Source organism: Mesoplodon densirostris, chromosome 9 (assembly GCF_025265405.1).
Source record: "Mesoplodon densirostris isolate mMesDen1 chromosome 9, mMesDen1 primary haplotype, whole genome shotgun sequence".
Lineage (NCBI taxonomy): Eukaryota > Metazoa > Chordata > Mammalia > Artiodactyla > Ziphiidae > Mesoplodon > Mesoplodon densirostris.
Genome location: NC_082669.1, coordinates 80,162,185 through 80,179,189, shown reverse-complemented (window position 1 = coordinate 80,179,189; position 17,005 = coordinate 80,162,185). Strand labels below are relative to the sequence as shown.

The 17,005-nt window shown below is 33.5% G+C and overlaps 1 protein-coding gene across 3 annotated transcripts in view; it reads left to right on the top strand.

Annotated features, from left to right (window-relative positions):
* Positions 1–17,005, top strand: part of TFEC (transcription factor EC) — a 47,253-nt gene that overhangs the window by 27,574 nt on the left and 2,674 nt on the right. For all 3 annotated transcript variants that reach the window (XM_060108355.1, XM_060108354.1, XM_060108356.1), the window contains 3 exons: positions 6,382–6,496; positions 8,500–8,556; positions 12,126–12,201. In XM_060108355.1, the coding sequence (XP_059964338.1) occupies positions 6,382–6,496; positions 8,500–8,556; positions 12,126–12,201 (248 nt within the window). The remainder of the gene's footprint in view (positions 1–6,381; positions 6,497–8,499; positions 8,557–12,125; positions 12,202–17,005) is intronic.

Below are 17,005 nucleotides of genomic sequence, written 5' to 3'. Positions count from 1 at the left end.
GTTGTTGTTGCCTGTAATTTTGGTATCATATACAAAAAATCATCACCAAACCCAATATCATGAAGATTTTCCCTCATCTTTTCTTCTAGGAGTGTTATAGCCTTAACTTTTATGTTTAAGTCATTGATCCATTTTGAGAAATTTTTGTTTATGGGGTAAGAATCCAACCTCACCTTTTGCACGTGGCTATCTACTTTCTCAAGATTGTTTGTTGAAAAAACTGTCTTGGTCTTGGCACTCTTATCAAAAATCATTTGACCATATATTTGAGGACTAATTTCTGGGCTCTCTATTCCACTCTCTATGTCTGTCTTCATGTCAGTACCACACTGTTTTGATTATTGTTGCTTTATAGTGAGCTTTGAAATATGGAAATTTGAGTCCTCCAACTTTGTTCTCTTTCAAAATTGTTTTTGCTATTCAGGGTCCCTTGAGATTCCATATGAGTTTTAATATGGGTTTTTCTATTTCTGCAAAAAACACTGTTAGGATTTTAATAGGGTTTGGATTGCATCTGTAGATTGCTCTGGGTAGAACTGTCATCTTAACAATATTAAGTCTTCTCGTCAAAAAACATGGGATATCTTTCCATTTATTTATATCTTCTTTAATTTCTTTAAGCAATGTTTTTTTAGTTTTCAGTGTCTAAGTCTTTTCCTCCTTGGGTAAATTTATTCCCAAATATTTTATTCTTTTTAATGTTATTGTAAATGGAATTGACTTCTTAATATCCTTTTCAGATTGTTCTTTGTTAGTGTGTAAAGATGCAACATATTTTTGCATGTTGATTTTGTACCCTGCAACTTTGTTGAATTCAGTTATTAGGTTTCATACTTGTGTGTGTGTGTGTCTGTGTGTGTGTGTGTAGCCTCATGATTTTCTAAATATAGGATCATATCATCTGTGAACAAAATCATTTTACTTACTCTTTTCCAGTTTGGATGACTTTCTTTTCCATGCCTAATTGCTCTGGCTAGGACTTCCAACACTATGTTAAAAAGAAGTGACGAACAAAAGTGGGTGGTATCCCAGTCTTGTCTGTTCCTGATCCTTGAGGAAAAAAACTTATAAATTTCAACTTGTACTGTGGTTATATCCTCCTTTCATTTAAGATATCATTTGTTTAGTCTTCATTCTTTTTAATCAGTCTTGTAAGAGGCATGTCAAGTTTGTTAACTGAAAAAACAAAACAAAACTTGTCTTTTGCATTGTTTTGTTTTTCACTGATTTATGATCTTATATTACTATCTGTTCTACTTGCTTTGGGTTTATTTGGTTATTCTTCTAACTTCTTGAGAAATTTGTTTATCAAATTTCAAATTTTTATCTATTTTTTCTCATATTTAAGGGTATAAATTTCCTTCAAAGCATTACTTTGCCATATTCCAGAAGTTTCTTTATGTGAGTTTTCAGTATCTTTCATTTATTTTTAAATTACATTAAGATTTGGTCTTTACTCTTGAGTCACTTAAGAATTTGTAAATATATAGGAAATCAAGGACTCTGAAATGTTTGAAGTTTTTTTTTGGGGGGGGGAGTTGGTTTTAGTATTTTTTCTGAGTACCTGATCAATATTTATGTACATTCCTTACGTACTTGGAAAACTGTGTGTCCTCTAATTTGTAGATGTAGAACTATATACATGTACTAGGCCAAGACTTTACTTTTATTGTTCACATCTAGAACATTACTGATTATTTTTGTCTACTTGACTTTTCAAAAAACAGGGAGAAATGTGTTGAAATCTCCCAATATGTTGATGGATTTATTAATTTCTCCTTGTAGTTACAAACATTTTGTTTCATATTTTGAGGTTTTTCTATTAGGTACAAGCCTGCTCATAATTGCTGTGCCTTTTGGGAGAATTGAATTCTTTATTATTAGATAGTGACTCTCTCTAGCCCTAATTTTTCTAATTTTAAAGCCTATTTTCTCTGATATTAATGTAGTTCATTGGTTTCCTATGGTTATAATTTGCTGGACATATCTTTTCCCATCTTTTAACTTTCAATCTTTTGTGTCCTTTTGCAATGTAGCAGTGTCTCTTGTAAGCTACATAGATCTAAATACTGTCTTTTTAGCCAAACTGTCAACCTTTTAGCTGAGGAGTTTGACCTATTTACATTGATTGTTCTTATTGATATATTTTCATCTGTTTCTCTCATCTTATTTTATTATTTAAGTGAGTCCTATATTTTAATATGTTTTTCTTTTGTACTTTTTTTTACCACTTTCACATCCACTGGCTTTTTTACTACTCCAATCCAATCATACTGATATTATCTACACTTGAATAGTGAGTTATATGGTTATACATTTCATTTTATCTTTGATTTTGATTCCCTTCTTCTTTTTTAGACTACAACCACTTTACCAAGATATTTGATTATTTTTTATGACATATTTTATTATATCATATTTACTTCATCCAAAACTGTTTTCAGTGTTAGTCTTTGAGGGTAAATATTCTTAAGCATTTTATACCTCTAAGAATATTTTTCATCATGACCTCATATGTGGATGATATTTGGGCTGGATATAAAACTCTGTATTTTAAGTCCTGTTCTTTAAACATTTGAAAAATACTGATTCACTTTCTTCTTTCATCCATTTTTCTATTGAAAAATTTTATGTTAATCAGATTCTTGTTCCTTAGAGCATAATCTTCTCTTTTTCTCTTTAGGCTTTTCGATCTTTCTCTTTGTCATTGTATACTCTTAAATTTCACTATAATGTGTCTGGGTGTAGGTTTTTCTTCTTTGATATTCTATAGGCCCTTTGATTTTTAAATCAAAATAAAACAATGATAAAATAAGATGAGATAGAATAAAAGACTTTTTGGTCTTTTATTTAGAATGAATTCTAGGAAATGCATCTCCATTATTTCTTAAAATGTATTCTTCCTTCCAGTTTTATTTATTCTTTCTCTCTGAGAGTCCTAATACCTGTCTGTATTTTAGTTCTAATAATTCTATCCTACATACTAATTAGATTTTCTTTCGTATGTTTTGTTTCTTGGTTCTTTTCATCACCCTCCTGAGAGATTACTTTAATTTGGTAATTCCTTTATTTCTTTCTAAGTGTATGCATTATGCTGTTTTTCCATAGTTTTCTTTTGTTCAAGTATTATATTTTTCATGGCTCCTATTTCTGCTTCATCACTTCAGCCATTTTATGCTTTCTTGTTATTATTTTATATTATAAATTATTACAAGTTATTTTATATTATAAAGATATTACAAATATCTTTATTTCTTTTAGAATGTACACTAGGTCAATTTAAAAAACTTGGTTTCATGTGATCTTTTACTTTTTATTTCTAAAATTTTTCCTTTTGATGTAATTTCTAACACTCCATATTGTTTAAACTTTTAAAATAGTCATTTTCCTCTAACGTTTTGATATGTTGACCTGTGAGCTAATTTTCTTTAGGGAATATTGGCTACTCTGAAAGGTAGCGTTATGTGTGGTAAGGCCAGGGCTCAGTCCACTTAAGTCTCTATGATCTTAGTAATGAGATGTGACTAAAATCTAGGGTAGAGAATCTTGGACATCAGGAACCACTGTCAATCACTTCTCACTTCAAGGCAACTTCTTAGATCAGGAGTTCACTTTTTTCTACTGGAAAGAAGAAATGTCTTGAGGAGTATGTTTTACCTTGTTGAAAATATTTTATGATAAATTCTTTATTAGATGTCTTTAAAATTTTTGAGTTTATTTCTAATAATAATATTTCCCTATTGTTATGTCAATGATTTTGCTTTTCTGAAAAAGTAACCTTTGTTTTAACCAGAATAATAAATACTTCTTGGGCCTCCCTGGTGGCGCAAGTGGTTGAGAGTCAGCCTGCCGATGCAGGGGATACGGGTTCGTGCCCCGGTCTGGGAGGATCCCATATGCCGCGGAGCGGCTGGGCCCGTGAGCCATGGCCGCTGAGCCTGCGCGTCCGGAGCCTGCGCGTCCGGAGCCTGTGCTCCGCGACGGGGGAGGCCACAACAGTGAGAGGCCCGCATACCGCAAAAAAATAAATAAATAAATAAATAAATAAATAAATAAATAAATACTTCTTCATAAAAGATCTATCCAGTTGCCTACTACTCTATAAAATAAAGCTAAGACTTAGACCTTAATACCTAAGTAACTTATACCTTAAAAAAAAGTAGTTATAATTTTGCTTTGTAAACCTTTTCCAAAGTCTATGTAATCTTTAAATTTTCACTAACACTGTACCCTTATATCTTTTAATGGAGAAAAGGCTCTTTAGATTATGTGAGATGTATTACATACTTTGAAATTGAAACCAAATGTTTAATGATATTCAAAAAGTGATTAGCCATTTACATGAAATAGAGTAGTACCTACAGCATAAAATTAAATAGGATATTAATCATTGTGCTTCAGGGCATAAATTGACAATAACCAAGGTCAGGATAGGATGTAATATACCCACAGTTAAGCAGGATTAGATTCATTTTCAGAATTCCAGACCCATTTCTAAGGAAAAATGCGTTGGGTACAGTCTGACGAGGTAATATGGACCCAGTGAGATGCTATAGTTAGGAATCTATCACTTTATTGTTGCAGTGTATATGTAATATGTCTCCTTTTCTTCTCAAACATTTCTGCTATTTGCCACTGCTGCATTGAAATCCATCGGAATTCAAACCCTTCAGAGAAAAGTGCCCTTTTCCTAGTTCTTTCCCCCTTCCTTCTCCCTCATTCCCTGTCTTTTTGTTCAGCATGTCCATTATGTTTCTCAAAGGCACAGTGGAAATATACAATTCAGGTTGTTGATGCCCCAACTTATAACCAACAGGGTTTTCAAAAAAAGATTTTGGAAACTTTTAAATTTTACCAATATAATTAAATGACTCACATGTTAGGGAAATATCTGCTTTTAGGATTTCTTCCTAATTGTGTTGTACTGATACTAATACTCATCATCTATCCAATTTGGTCAACTTTGTCCCTGTCCCTATTTTTCAGATAAGGGAATTGAGAAGGAATAAATATCCCACTTAAGGTGCTCCCTTATAAGGTCCAAGAAACAAAAATACATTTTAAAACAATGAATTTATATAAAATAAAGATGAGGAGTCCAAATAGAGTAAATAATGAGAAGAACCAATATATGAAAACATACATCAGAATACCATATGCAATCTATAATGTCCTTATTTATATGCACATACACTTAAATATTAGCCTGATTTCCACTGTATTTTCAATGATTTTTTTCCCTAAGAACTATACAATATTATTATATAGTTTAATAGATTATTATGTCAGAAACTAATTTTGGTCTTTCTTCACATTTATTTTCAGTCTGATTTTATAAGTATTAAAAAATTTCCCTCAGTTTGAACTGGAGTTTTACAAAAAGTGGGAACAAGATGTTAGAGTCTCCATAATAATCTGGTTATAGCTTTGCTTGGTTACTTGTATTATTTTTAGTTCTTTAAGAAAGAAAAAAGATACTACTTATTCAGCTCTTGGTTGACTTTCCAGAAATGAAATAAAGATACTTAGAATGGAAATATTTTAAACATTCAAATCTTATATTTTAAATGTAGCTTGTTCTGGAATAATGAATATTAACTTGAGTAACAAATATTATTTAAATTTTTTTCTTGGGAGATCAAATCAATAAGTACATTTTAACTAACAAATTGGTATGATTTTAAATTGTGTATAAAGTATCTTAGCTTTCTGAAAAATTGTTCCCAAGAAGCACTTTAAGAATTGCAGTGTTGCTATAATTAGACATATCCTATATCCACTAGAGGCAAAAGCAGTTTTACACTGCTTTTGGTTACCAGCTAGGATATTTATAATAATCTAGAACATTAAGTGTACAGCGAGAAAAGTATGCCTTCCAGGAAGGAAAGAAAGTTTTTCACTTAATTAACAGTGTAGAACACCTCTTGACTGTGAGTTGCTGGTAGCACTGATGGTATTAAGAAGGCTTCCAAAATGTTCAACCATTATACCTAATTTATGATATGCAATGAACTTTCCAGCTTTGCTAATATGTATATTGATTTTTGTCAAAAATGATATTTTTAATCTTTTTCATTTATAACCAGGTAATGTGCTGGATCAAATTCGCATAACTTTGTAAATATTAATCAAAATTTTTCTTCATGAGTGAACTAATTTCTCCTTTTGCTTAAATACAAGTAGCTTTTTTCAACATAGCTTATCCATAAGCATGCCACAATGATTTTACAAAGTTAAGCCATATTCACTTTTGTTTAAAATTAAAATGCTATATATTACAAATTACTATTAATAAAGTGGTAAATTTAAAATGAACATCTAAATACTTCATCAATATCCAATGAAGATTTGATTGATCTTTTCTTCCTTTTTCCTCTACAGCTTTCTGGAAGTATTTTGGATGTGTATAGTGGTGAGCAGGGAATTTCACCAGTTAATATGGGCCTTACAAGTGCTTCTTGTCCAAGTAGTCTACCAATGAAAAGAGAAATTACAGGTAACATTGCTTTTATAGTTTTATCCTTTTTAAAAATCAACTACATAAGACATGAGTGACATATATTTCCAAGCTAAAGAGGATTTAAAAAATATTATTAAAATAGTTAGTTAAAATGGGAGACATTTAGAGAGTAAATCCATCTTTTTTTCCTCTATGACAACCAAACAGCAAGTTAACATAACTTACAGTTCAATTGAATTAATTAATTATTTTAGGAATTGGGTGAATATACACATAACTTCTATTCATATGTATATGACAGTTTGACTAAGTTCTTCACTTAACATAGGTTCATTTTGATATTGAATAGATGCAATTTATTAACATGGTTGCAAAACAACAGATTAATAGATTAAAGAAAATTAGATTTTCCCCTTTTTAACTTGTTTTATGGATTTCATGATTCACATTTAACTTTCTCATGTGGGTAAAAAACCCTCAGTTTTCAATAGTAAATCTCAAAATTGTTACAACTCAAAGGAATTATAGGGGCACTGTCAAGTTCCTCCAATATGTTGATGTGGGAATCAAGAGTCAGAGGAGTTATTTTCCCAAAGTCATACAGCTGATTAGAAGCAGAAGTGCTTCAAAATAAGGATTTCATGACTTACAAGACCAGTGTTAGTTTCTCCATAAGAATAAAATAAAACTCAGTCAAAATTTCTATAACAAATTTTTAGTTTGGAGCTCAAACACTGGTCTTTAAATATTTTTATACAGTTAATATAAACATTTTTAATAAATGCAATATATCCATTCTTGGAGTCTAACCAATAACTCAAAAATATCTATGCATTCAAATTATTTAGACTAAAATTAATGAATGTAGCCTTAACTAAATTTAAATAAATGTATTTCTATTTTAAAACTAGAATAATTCAAAGAACATTGTATTAATTATCTATTGCTGTATAACAAAGTACTCAAAATTTAACAGCTTGAAATAATAAACATTTATTATCTCACACAAACCCTATGGTTCGGAAATTCTGGGGGTGACCTGTAAAACTAGTTTTGGCTCAGAGTCTCTCATAAGGTTGCAGTCAAGATGTTGGCCAGAGGTACAGACATTTGCCACTTGATGGGCTAGAGGATGCACTCCTAAGGTGGTTCACTCACAGGTCTTCCAAGTCAGTGCTGCTTGTTGGCAAGTGGCCTTGGTTCTTTACCACGTTGACCTCTCCACAGGGCTGCTCAGGTGTCCACATGACATGACAACTAGCAATTCAAAGGACACCAAAGTGGGAAGCTGAAAATGTCTTTTATGATGTAGTCTGGGAAGCCACACTAATCATTCCCACAAAATTCTATTGGTTTCAGTGTGGAAGGGCACTAACAAAGGTGTGAATATCATGAGTGAGAATCATCGTGGGCCGTATTGGAGACTGACTATCACAAATGCTCACAACTACATAGCACATGAAGTGTCACTTACTGAAAGTATGGAGTTGTCCAATAGGAATATCTGAGAAATGTAGTTAGTTCCAATTCTTGGGATGTAGAAATCATAATTTTTTATAAAAAATTTAGGTTGTAATAATTTTGAACAATCTTAAAATTCTGAGAACAATACTAATAAAAATGATTAAGCAGTTTAATATTTTCTGTGTGCTGTACCTATTTTAATCATCACAGTGATTATCAGGTAAGTATTATATCAGTTTTACAGATAAGAAGCCTGAGACAGAGAACTTAGGTAACAGTTCACAAGGCTATTAAATGGAGGGCCAGAACACAAATCCAGATTTTACTGCTCAAAGCCCATAGGTTTTATCACTGCCTTCTTACTAAAGAGCACTCTGTTCCAAATTTCTGAATATTTGCAATATATATATATATATATATATATATATATATATGTATATATATGTATATATATATATATTTTAACCACTTGGAGCAAGTAATATTGTATTTTCACTAGTATTTCTGAATTATATTGACTGGAAGGATTGTAAGGTAGAAATAAGTACTGTTTCAATTGTCTTCCTTTCGATCAGAAACTGATACTCGAGCTTTGGCAAAAGAGAGACAAAAAAAGGACAACCACAACCTCAGTGAGTATATTTTCCTTTTTTCGAAACAAAATTAATTAATGCAAGAGGAAATGCAGAAGTTTAAAATGTGTGATGTTTTATTGTTGCCCCATAAATATTTTGAGGTCAGATGACCAAAAGTAAGTGTACATGCTCACTGGTAGAGCTATGTTGGGAAATTTAAACAATGTGAACTCTCAGAAAATCTAGGCATTTTTATGAAGTTCAGCATCTCAAGTTCTCTCCTTGATCATTCTCTCTCTCTCAAGAAGACTGCATGTGAGCATTGAGTTATGTCTGAACTCTGTTGTGACTCATTGACTCCAAGGTTTAAAGAGATGAACGTGACTTTAGAAAATGTACACCATTTAAATAGCAAGAAATGTGACTCCAGGTTCTTATCTTTCTGTGTCAATCTGCTCCTCCCTTCCTAATGATAAGTTATCTGAAAGTACTGCTTATGTTGTACTGCTGAATTCCACTGCTGCTGCCAAAAAAGGGGCCTCTTATGCCTTCCTGGGCGTCAATTTGACTCTGATAATGGGTCACATGAGATGGGTAAATGCAGTCCAGGGAAGTTGATGAGGGGCAAGTTGAGCTTTAGAGTGCTTTGTTATGTCTCAAATGCTTAACTGTCTTAAGTGAGCTTGACTAATTGAGTGTGAAGCTTTTTTGTTCTGGGAGCCAAATCAAAAAATGAGAAAAAAATAGAATAGAATAGAATTAAATAAAAACTTTAAAGCTCTAAAACAAACAGGAATTTCCTTACATGTGGTTAGTTGAAATTGATTCTACATGTACCTGTGAAACCTGCATATATCTGTTCATGAAGCATCTGCCTACGTCACAGAGTAGGTTGACTGTGTGACTGAGGAGAGAGCTGACCTGTGGTTATAACAGTCCTTAGAGTAATTATGGAGAGGGAAATCATTTGATTCTGATCACTTAGTGGCAGAGAAGATAAGTGTCAGTAGAACCTGAAAGACAGAGCTAGTTGTTGCCAGAAGGAATTAATAATACAACGAGGAGCTAAAGGCTTCTCTCTTAGTTTTAAGCCTGCTAACTATTATCTTCCTTGCTCCTTTCTTCTCTCCTCTATGTTTGCACTTTAAATAACAGGTCATTTAATGTAAAGTATGATAGGTGCCTCGTATGACCATTATCAAAGAGTTTTCTAATTTGGATTCTCTTAGTGATCTTCCTTTTTGGAGATATCAATGCTACAAAAAATTAATATCACATTTTAAATATGAATCTAGGATATCCCTTAACATTTGTGAGGATCATGGCTGGAGGACAAATAAAGTCCCACTTACCAGATGTCTAAATACTTAAAAGCTATAACTCAAGCTAGAAATGCTAAATTAAGTATGTTCTATCCTTCCTAAAGATTGGAAGACCAGGTGTGAAATAAGAATTCTCAGATCCTTGGAATTCTGAATAGGAATGTCAGGGTGGGGCAATGCCAGCCTTTAGCCAGCAGCCCATCTCACTTCTCTCTCTACCCCCTAGAGGCCACTTGCATTTCTATGCTGCAAGTGGACTCAAACACGAGTGGGAACCCCTCATTCTGTATATTCAAGTTCTATACATATCTCTGCAAACAGCTGCCCCTTGTCTGCATCTTGGGACTAGGGTAAGCAACTTGGTGTCCTGATCCTCCCTCAAGAGGATGGACCTGGGAAGCAGCCTGAACAGGCTCAGGGTGTTTGGGATGATATTCCTGTTGCAAATTACCTGGAATGTAGTTTAGAAGGGGAATCCCTTTGTCCTGTGGCTGCCTTGCTCAGTGTGGATGGGTATGGGAAGAAAAGGCAAAGGGAGCTCCTCATCAGTATGGGGTCTGAGAAGAGAGGCCCCTTTTGCTTGGATCTAAGGACAGGAATGAGTGAATATATCAAAAACTTGGTGAAGAGTGAAATCACCTGAAGCATGAAATAGTTTAGTAATTTCTTAAAACTTGACTCCTTTACAGACAACTAGTACTGGAGATGAAAACATTGAGGAACCAAACTTCTCATCATAATTAGCCATTAAAAGTTTTACTGGGCACAATCTAAGAAGAGCTGGGTAGGAATTTCTGATATTTTACATAAGGTGCATCTAAATAATAGATTTTGATAAACCATTATAGGACTAAACCAGTCTCCTATTTTGAGATAAAACTGTGAACATCCTTCCTAGCTCCTCTTCATCTTATATTTAAAAGTCTGTTTTATAATATAGGAGTGAGTATGTGTGAACATAGACTTACTAATAAATTCTCACTGTAAAATATAAATGTATTTCTATCAGCATTATCCTTGTTTATTTTCTTTTCAGTTTTTTATATGGTGTCAGTTTTTTGAATCACGTGCATAGGAAAACAGGATTGGTAAAGAGGGAAAATAAACTCTCCCAAGAATCAATTATATCCTAATTTCAGAGGAATCCCAATGTATTATTTTTGAAGGTCAAGTTCATTCATGGTAAATTGCTTTGTAGAGTAGGTTCACCAAGACAATTGATATTTTTTTCATGACTTTCCTTGTTTCTAGTAACAGATCTTATTTTTGAAGCACGTATGGTTTAATGTTTTTGACATATAGTTTTCTTCTTCTTCATGACATTTTACTTCCTTCATTTCCCTAAAAAGCTTTAAAAATGTTAGCTACTTAAACAATATTATGCATAAGTTGTGGTTCCTGATATTGGGAATATAGAGCACTGGGAATATAGGACTACTCTGTGCTCTATAAGACTGCTCTTAGGTAAGGGTCAACATAGAAAACTCTGCTTATTTGTATATTTGACATTTATTGAACATTTACTAGATGCACAAAATTTCCATAAGCAATGGATGCATAGAAATGCAAACAGAGAAAACAGTCTCTGAATAAAAACCTATATCAGTAGTTCTCAAAGTATGGGCCCTAGACAAGCAGCATCGGCATCACCTGGGAACTTGTTAGAAATGCAAATTATTGGGTCCCAACCCAGTCCTACTAAAATCAGAATCTCTAGGTGCGGGGTACAAATTTATTTTAACTATCCCTCCAGGTGTGTCTGATGCATGCCAGAGTTTAAGAATCACTGCTCTATGTATTATTGAAAGTTGTTCAATTAGAAAACTATATTTATAGTCTAATCAACGTACATTTATTTAGCACCTTTTACATGCCAAGGCCTCTGGAGATACAAAAGAAATGGTCCCTGCCCTCAAAGAGGTCATAGTCTATTTGGGCACACATACATACCATGTAGCAAACTTTGTGTAAGCCTTTCAGTGGCGTGTATGAGAAAGGAGAGAATATAAATATATATATATATATCAGTATGAGTGAATATTATTGCATTTCAAAGAATGATAAAATGTTGTTTTTGAGAGAAAATGTTTTAAAATAATTGTGAATAATAGACTCACAATTCTAATATTGTTATTTTTACTTTTAGAATAAAATGTGTTTGAATTTTTTATTTTTGAAAAGTACCCTTTTCACTGAATGAAACTTTTTTGCTCATTGTTTTTCAAGATTGTTAAGAAAGTTTACAGCTGACCAAAAATGAATTATGCTTTAATGAGATAATCAATAATATTTCTTTTTTAATAGTTGAAAGAAGAAGAAGGTATAATATTAATTACCGAATCAAGGAGCTTGGCACTCTTATTCCAAAGTCTAATGATCCGTGAGTTCACCAATCATTTATTAATAATGTTATGGTTTCAATCCCCCCCCCAAAATGGGTGGGAGGGAGAGGGGGAGGGGAGAACCAAAGACTAGGAAACTAAGCAGCTGTGGTAAAGATTAGGCTACTGCTGGTCTCATTTTTTAATATCTCTTCAAGGCTGATAGTTATTAAGCATCAACGTTGTTACTAACACTTGTCCTATTGAGCTATAGGAAATAAGTAAATTATTTCTTCTCAGTATTTAGTGGATTTTTCTGTATGACACCGATATTTGCAAATTTAGCGGTAGTACCAAATGCTTTCATGATACTGACTGGCATCCTCAATTTATGATTATAGCACTCCTTCCAATTTAAGATTTATGTGTACATGAAAATTGGGATGTTGAATTTTCAGAGGTTCCAAAACTCTGGCGATATGCAAGCAGAAAAAATAGAATTGTAAAAACAGGCTGATTGATGCCAGTCAATAATCGCTTATTGCAATTAAATTTTCAGCTAGGTTATGGTGTCATACAGTCACAAAGTCAGCTAAACAAGATGTTTGAGGTTGTAAATTTCAAGAAATAGTTGATAAAACAAAATATCAATTTAGCATGTTAAGTGCTTCTCTAAAAACATGAAAACATTGTAGCATTAATAATGACTAGAAAAAAATGTTTTGTTCAGACTGAGAACTGGACTCTCCAGATACTGGCAAAAATCCATTATTCAGAAATGATGATGTTTGATAAAGTGATATTTGTGAAATTAGAAAGTATTCTTTCCCTAAATGTAAATGTGTTAATTCACTTGGACAATTCATCCATTTATAATAGAAGGGATTGCCATATTTATTCTTATGGGCATAGTAGATAGTGAAGGCATCTCCAGTAGAATGGCAGAAAGAGCACTGGACAGAAAGTAGGAAGAGCTCAATCTTGGTGTAGGTCCTACCAATAAATTTTCAAATCTTTTGTAGTCTCTAAGCATGCAACTCTTTCTGTTAGCAGAAGGGAACATCCATTTTCCAGATAAGACTTTTTTTTAACACTTAAAATATAAATGCACATTTATTCACCAAACGTTTGATGTAAGACCAAGACCTTTTAGTTTGAATGTGTTTCAATTTTTCTTTCTTACATAAACTACACAAAAATGTATAGTCTATTTCAATTTCTTAAAGATAAAACAAAAACCTAAGGGCCAACCACCTAAGTATAGATGGATTTTTTAAAAATGTTTGCACTCTAATTTCTTACAACATATTTTTTAGCAACCTATCTCTACTGACATTTTACTTGAGTTTTTCCAAAGCTTTTAATGTACTTTTCCTAAGAACAATAACTATTTTTATAAATGCATTTTCTTCTTTTGCATTCGTATTTCATTAGTTAACATACATATAATTTATTTTTTTTTTTTATTTTTTATTTTTTTGCGGTATGCGGGCCTCTCACTGTTGTGGCCTCCCCCGTTGCGGAGCACAGGCTCCGGACGCGCAGGCTCCGGACGCGCAGGCTCAGCGGCCATGGCTCACGGGCCCAGCCGCTCCGCGGCATATGGGATCCTCCCAGACCGGGGCACGAACCCGTATCCCCTGCATCGGCAGGCGGACTCTCAACCACTTGCGCCACCAGGGAGGCCCCATACATATAATTTAATTATACTATCACAATAATAAGTACAATGGGCATTCATTTAACAGCCTGTCACTAAGTACATGTCACCACAAGGATAACAGAAGTACCTGGGTGTCTCAGAAGGTAGCCTAGGGTCTACTTTGTTCTGTCAACAGTCAGTGAGTATTACAAAGGGAATGGAGAACATTAATTAATCCTGAAAGTGATTAGATAAGGTCAGTTAAGAGAGCTTCCCTTGTAACCAGTAGAGCTAACCCACAGTGCCAGGCCCAGGTTATATGCAGAAAACAGACGAGACTATAAAATTGGACTCTGAAGCCTGACTGAACATCTTTAGATGTCACCATACCTGTAAAGCACCAATTATATGGCTAGGTTTTTATAAAAATAAAATCAAGTAATATGTATGAGAATATTATAAAGCTTGTATGAGGGATAATTATTACTCTACATTTTTATAGGAGCTTTGGTTGTAAAATGGCTCCTTTCTGGTTCTAATTCATTGTCCAGAACAGGGGATGGAAAACTTTTCCTCTAAAGGGCCAGATAGTAATTATTTCAAGCTTTGTGAGCATAAAATCTCTCACAATTATTCAACTCTACCATTGTAGCATGAAAGCAGACATAGACAATATGTATATGAAAGAGCATGACTGCATCCAATGAAACTTTATTGACAAAAACAGGATGCAGGCTATAGTTTGTCTACCCCCGATCTAGAACATGGCAAATCAATTTATCACAGAATCACATCTGAAAGGGACCATAATTGGGAAAGCTTCATTTTAAGTATTCTTAAGGGACTTTCTCTTCTTTGTGGATTTCAGAAAGGGGAATTATTAATTGTTTTAATTCTATTATATTATATGTAGGCACTGAAAATATCAGAGTATTACATATTACACGTTAGAAGGATAGTAATACCTCATGAAAACTTTGTTGCTGTTATATGTACAAAGAGTGCAATGGGTCACAATAGAAAACACATTTCTTATGGCAGATGCATTTGAAAAAGTGGGAAAGCCACAGATTTGCAGATACAGCACTGAACTGAGAGAGGAGGCCTAGGACTCATCTTCTAAACACGGCATGCTCTTGGGCAAGTAGCAGGAACTCTGAAGCTTTGGTTATAAAAAGGCTCTGAGGACCTTTCCAGCTCATGGCTAGAATAAACTTACGGTTTGGCTTAGCAAATGAAAGCTAATACCTGAAAGCATTTTGAATTCTATGAAGCTGCCATTTTTGCGTATGAAAAACATTCAGAAATTTGTACTTCTTTCTTCTTTGCTGGGTCAAAATAGTATGGTCAGAAGGGAAAAAGTATAGTCGAGCTATCGTTGAAGTATATATGGTGAGAAAATGAAATGAAAAGCACACAGTCTCTTAACCGTCAGTGAAAAATAAAACCAAACAAAACTAGCAAATACAAAAAGTGAAGCATTTCTACAGATGTGTGGTAGTGATTTACTTCATATGTGCTTTTAATTAATCATATTTACAAAAAATCATATTTGTAGATATAAAAATGCCAACAGAGCATGAATTATTCTAGTTGTGCTATCAAATATTCTTTCCTTTCTACTTTTTTATATATAAAATTAAGGTATTTTTGTATTGATTTTTTTATCTTCTACAGTCAGAACTTTCTCCGGCTTTTGTGTAAGAATGGCAGTTGAGGTAGTAAATGAGACCTAACAAGACTTTCTAAATCAGAAGTTATAAAATGTTGATCAAAGCAAGAAGAATCAGACCTGTCATGGTGTTTTCTTTCTTTTTTATTTTTTTAATGCTTCTAAGTGAATGTGCACTCTTAAGATGACAACAGATTGTACATTTTCCATAGTTTTGCCTGGCAGCATTCTTACTCCAACTTACATATTTCTGTTACCTGCTTTAACCCTATATACATTCAAGCTTTTAACTTTCTCAAAGATATAAGTTCTTCAAAGAAAATTATTTTGTAGAAAATGAAAAGCCAGTATCAACATTCACTCCTTAGGTATGTCCTTGTATGTGTTAGTGTTTATAGTATAATGTCATATATAATGTTTTTTAATGCCTAACTGCATGAGATTATCTTGGGAGAGAGGTAAACATCTCTTTAATATATTTGGAAAACTTGAAATATTTTCAGAAGAAACCTCATATATTAAAATGGCTTTAAATAGAGTAAACTTTTAAACATTTAGTGAAATGACATCAAGTAGATATTGTAGCAAAACCCATTGTGTGTTTTCTATCACAATTTTTTTTAACATCTTTATTGGAGTATAATTGCTCTACAATGGTGTGTTAGTTTCTGTTTTATAACAAAGTGAATCAGCCATACATATATATATATCCCCATATCTCCTTCCTCTTGCGTCGCCCTCCCACCCTCCCTATCCCACCCCTCTAGGTGGTCACAAAGCACTGAGCTGATCTCCCTGTGCTATGTGGCTGCTTCCCACTAGCTATCAGTTTTACATTTGGTAGTGTATATATGTCCATGCCACTCTCTCACTTCGTCCGGGCTTACCCTTCCCCCTCCCCATGTCCTCAAGTCCATTCTCTATGTCTGCGTCTTTATTCCTGTCCTGCCCGAGGTTCTTCAGAACAATTTTTTTTTTTTTTTAGATTCCATATATATGTGTTAGCATACAGCATTTGTTTTTCTTTTTCTGACTGACTTCATTCTGTATGAGAAAACCATATTTCAAGAAGAGTCATGTACCACAATGTTCATTGCAGCTCTATTTACAATAGCCAAGACATGGAAGCAACCTAAGTGTCCATCGACAGATGAGTGGATAAAGAAGATGTGGCACATATATACAATGGAATATTACTCAACCATAAAAAGAAATGAAATTGAGTCATTTGTAATGAAGTGGATGGATCTACCACAACTTTGAAGGTTTATTCTAGACCTAAATAAACAGTACCTTAAACTTCAAAGTTGACTAGGGTTATTGTTTTCATCCTATTCCTTCTGTCCTTCAAGTTTTTCTTCCCATGAGAAGAAATAAAACAAAATTAGGGCCTTTAGACTCCTGTTGCTGCTTAGAGTTTTAACTCAGGAGTTCACTACACTTTTCAGTGACAGATAACTTCTTGGTTTAATGACAAAAGTAGCCTCTTTTCCCCCTACCCTTCCCACCACTAGATAATTCACTGTGCTTGGAAAGATATCAACAGCTG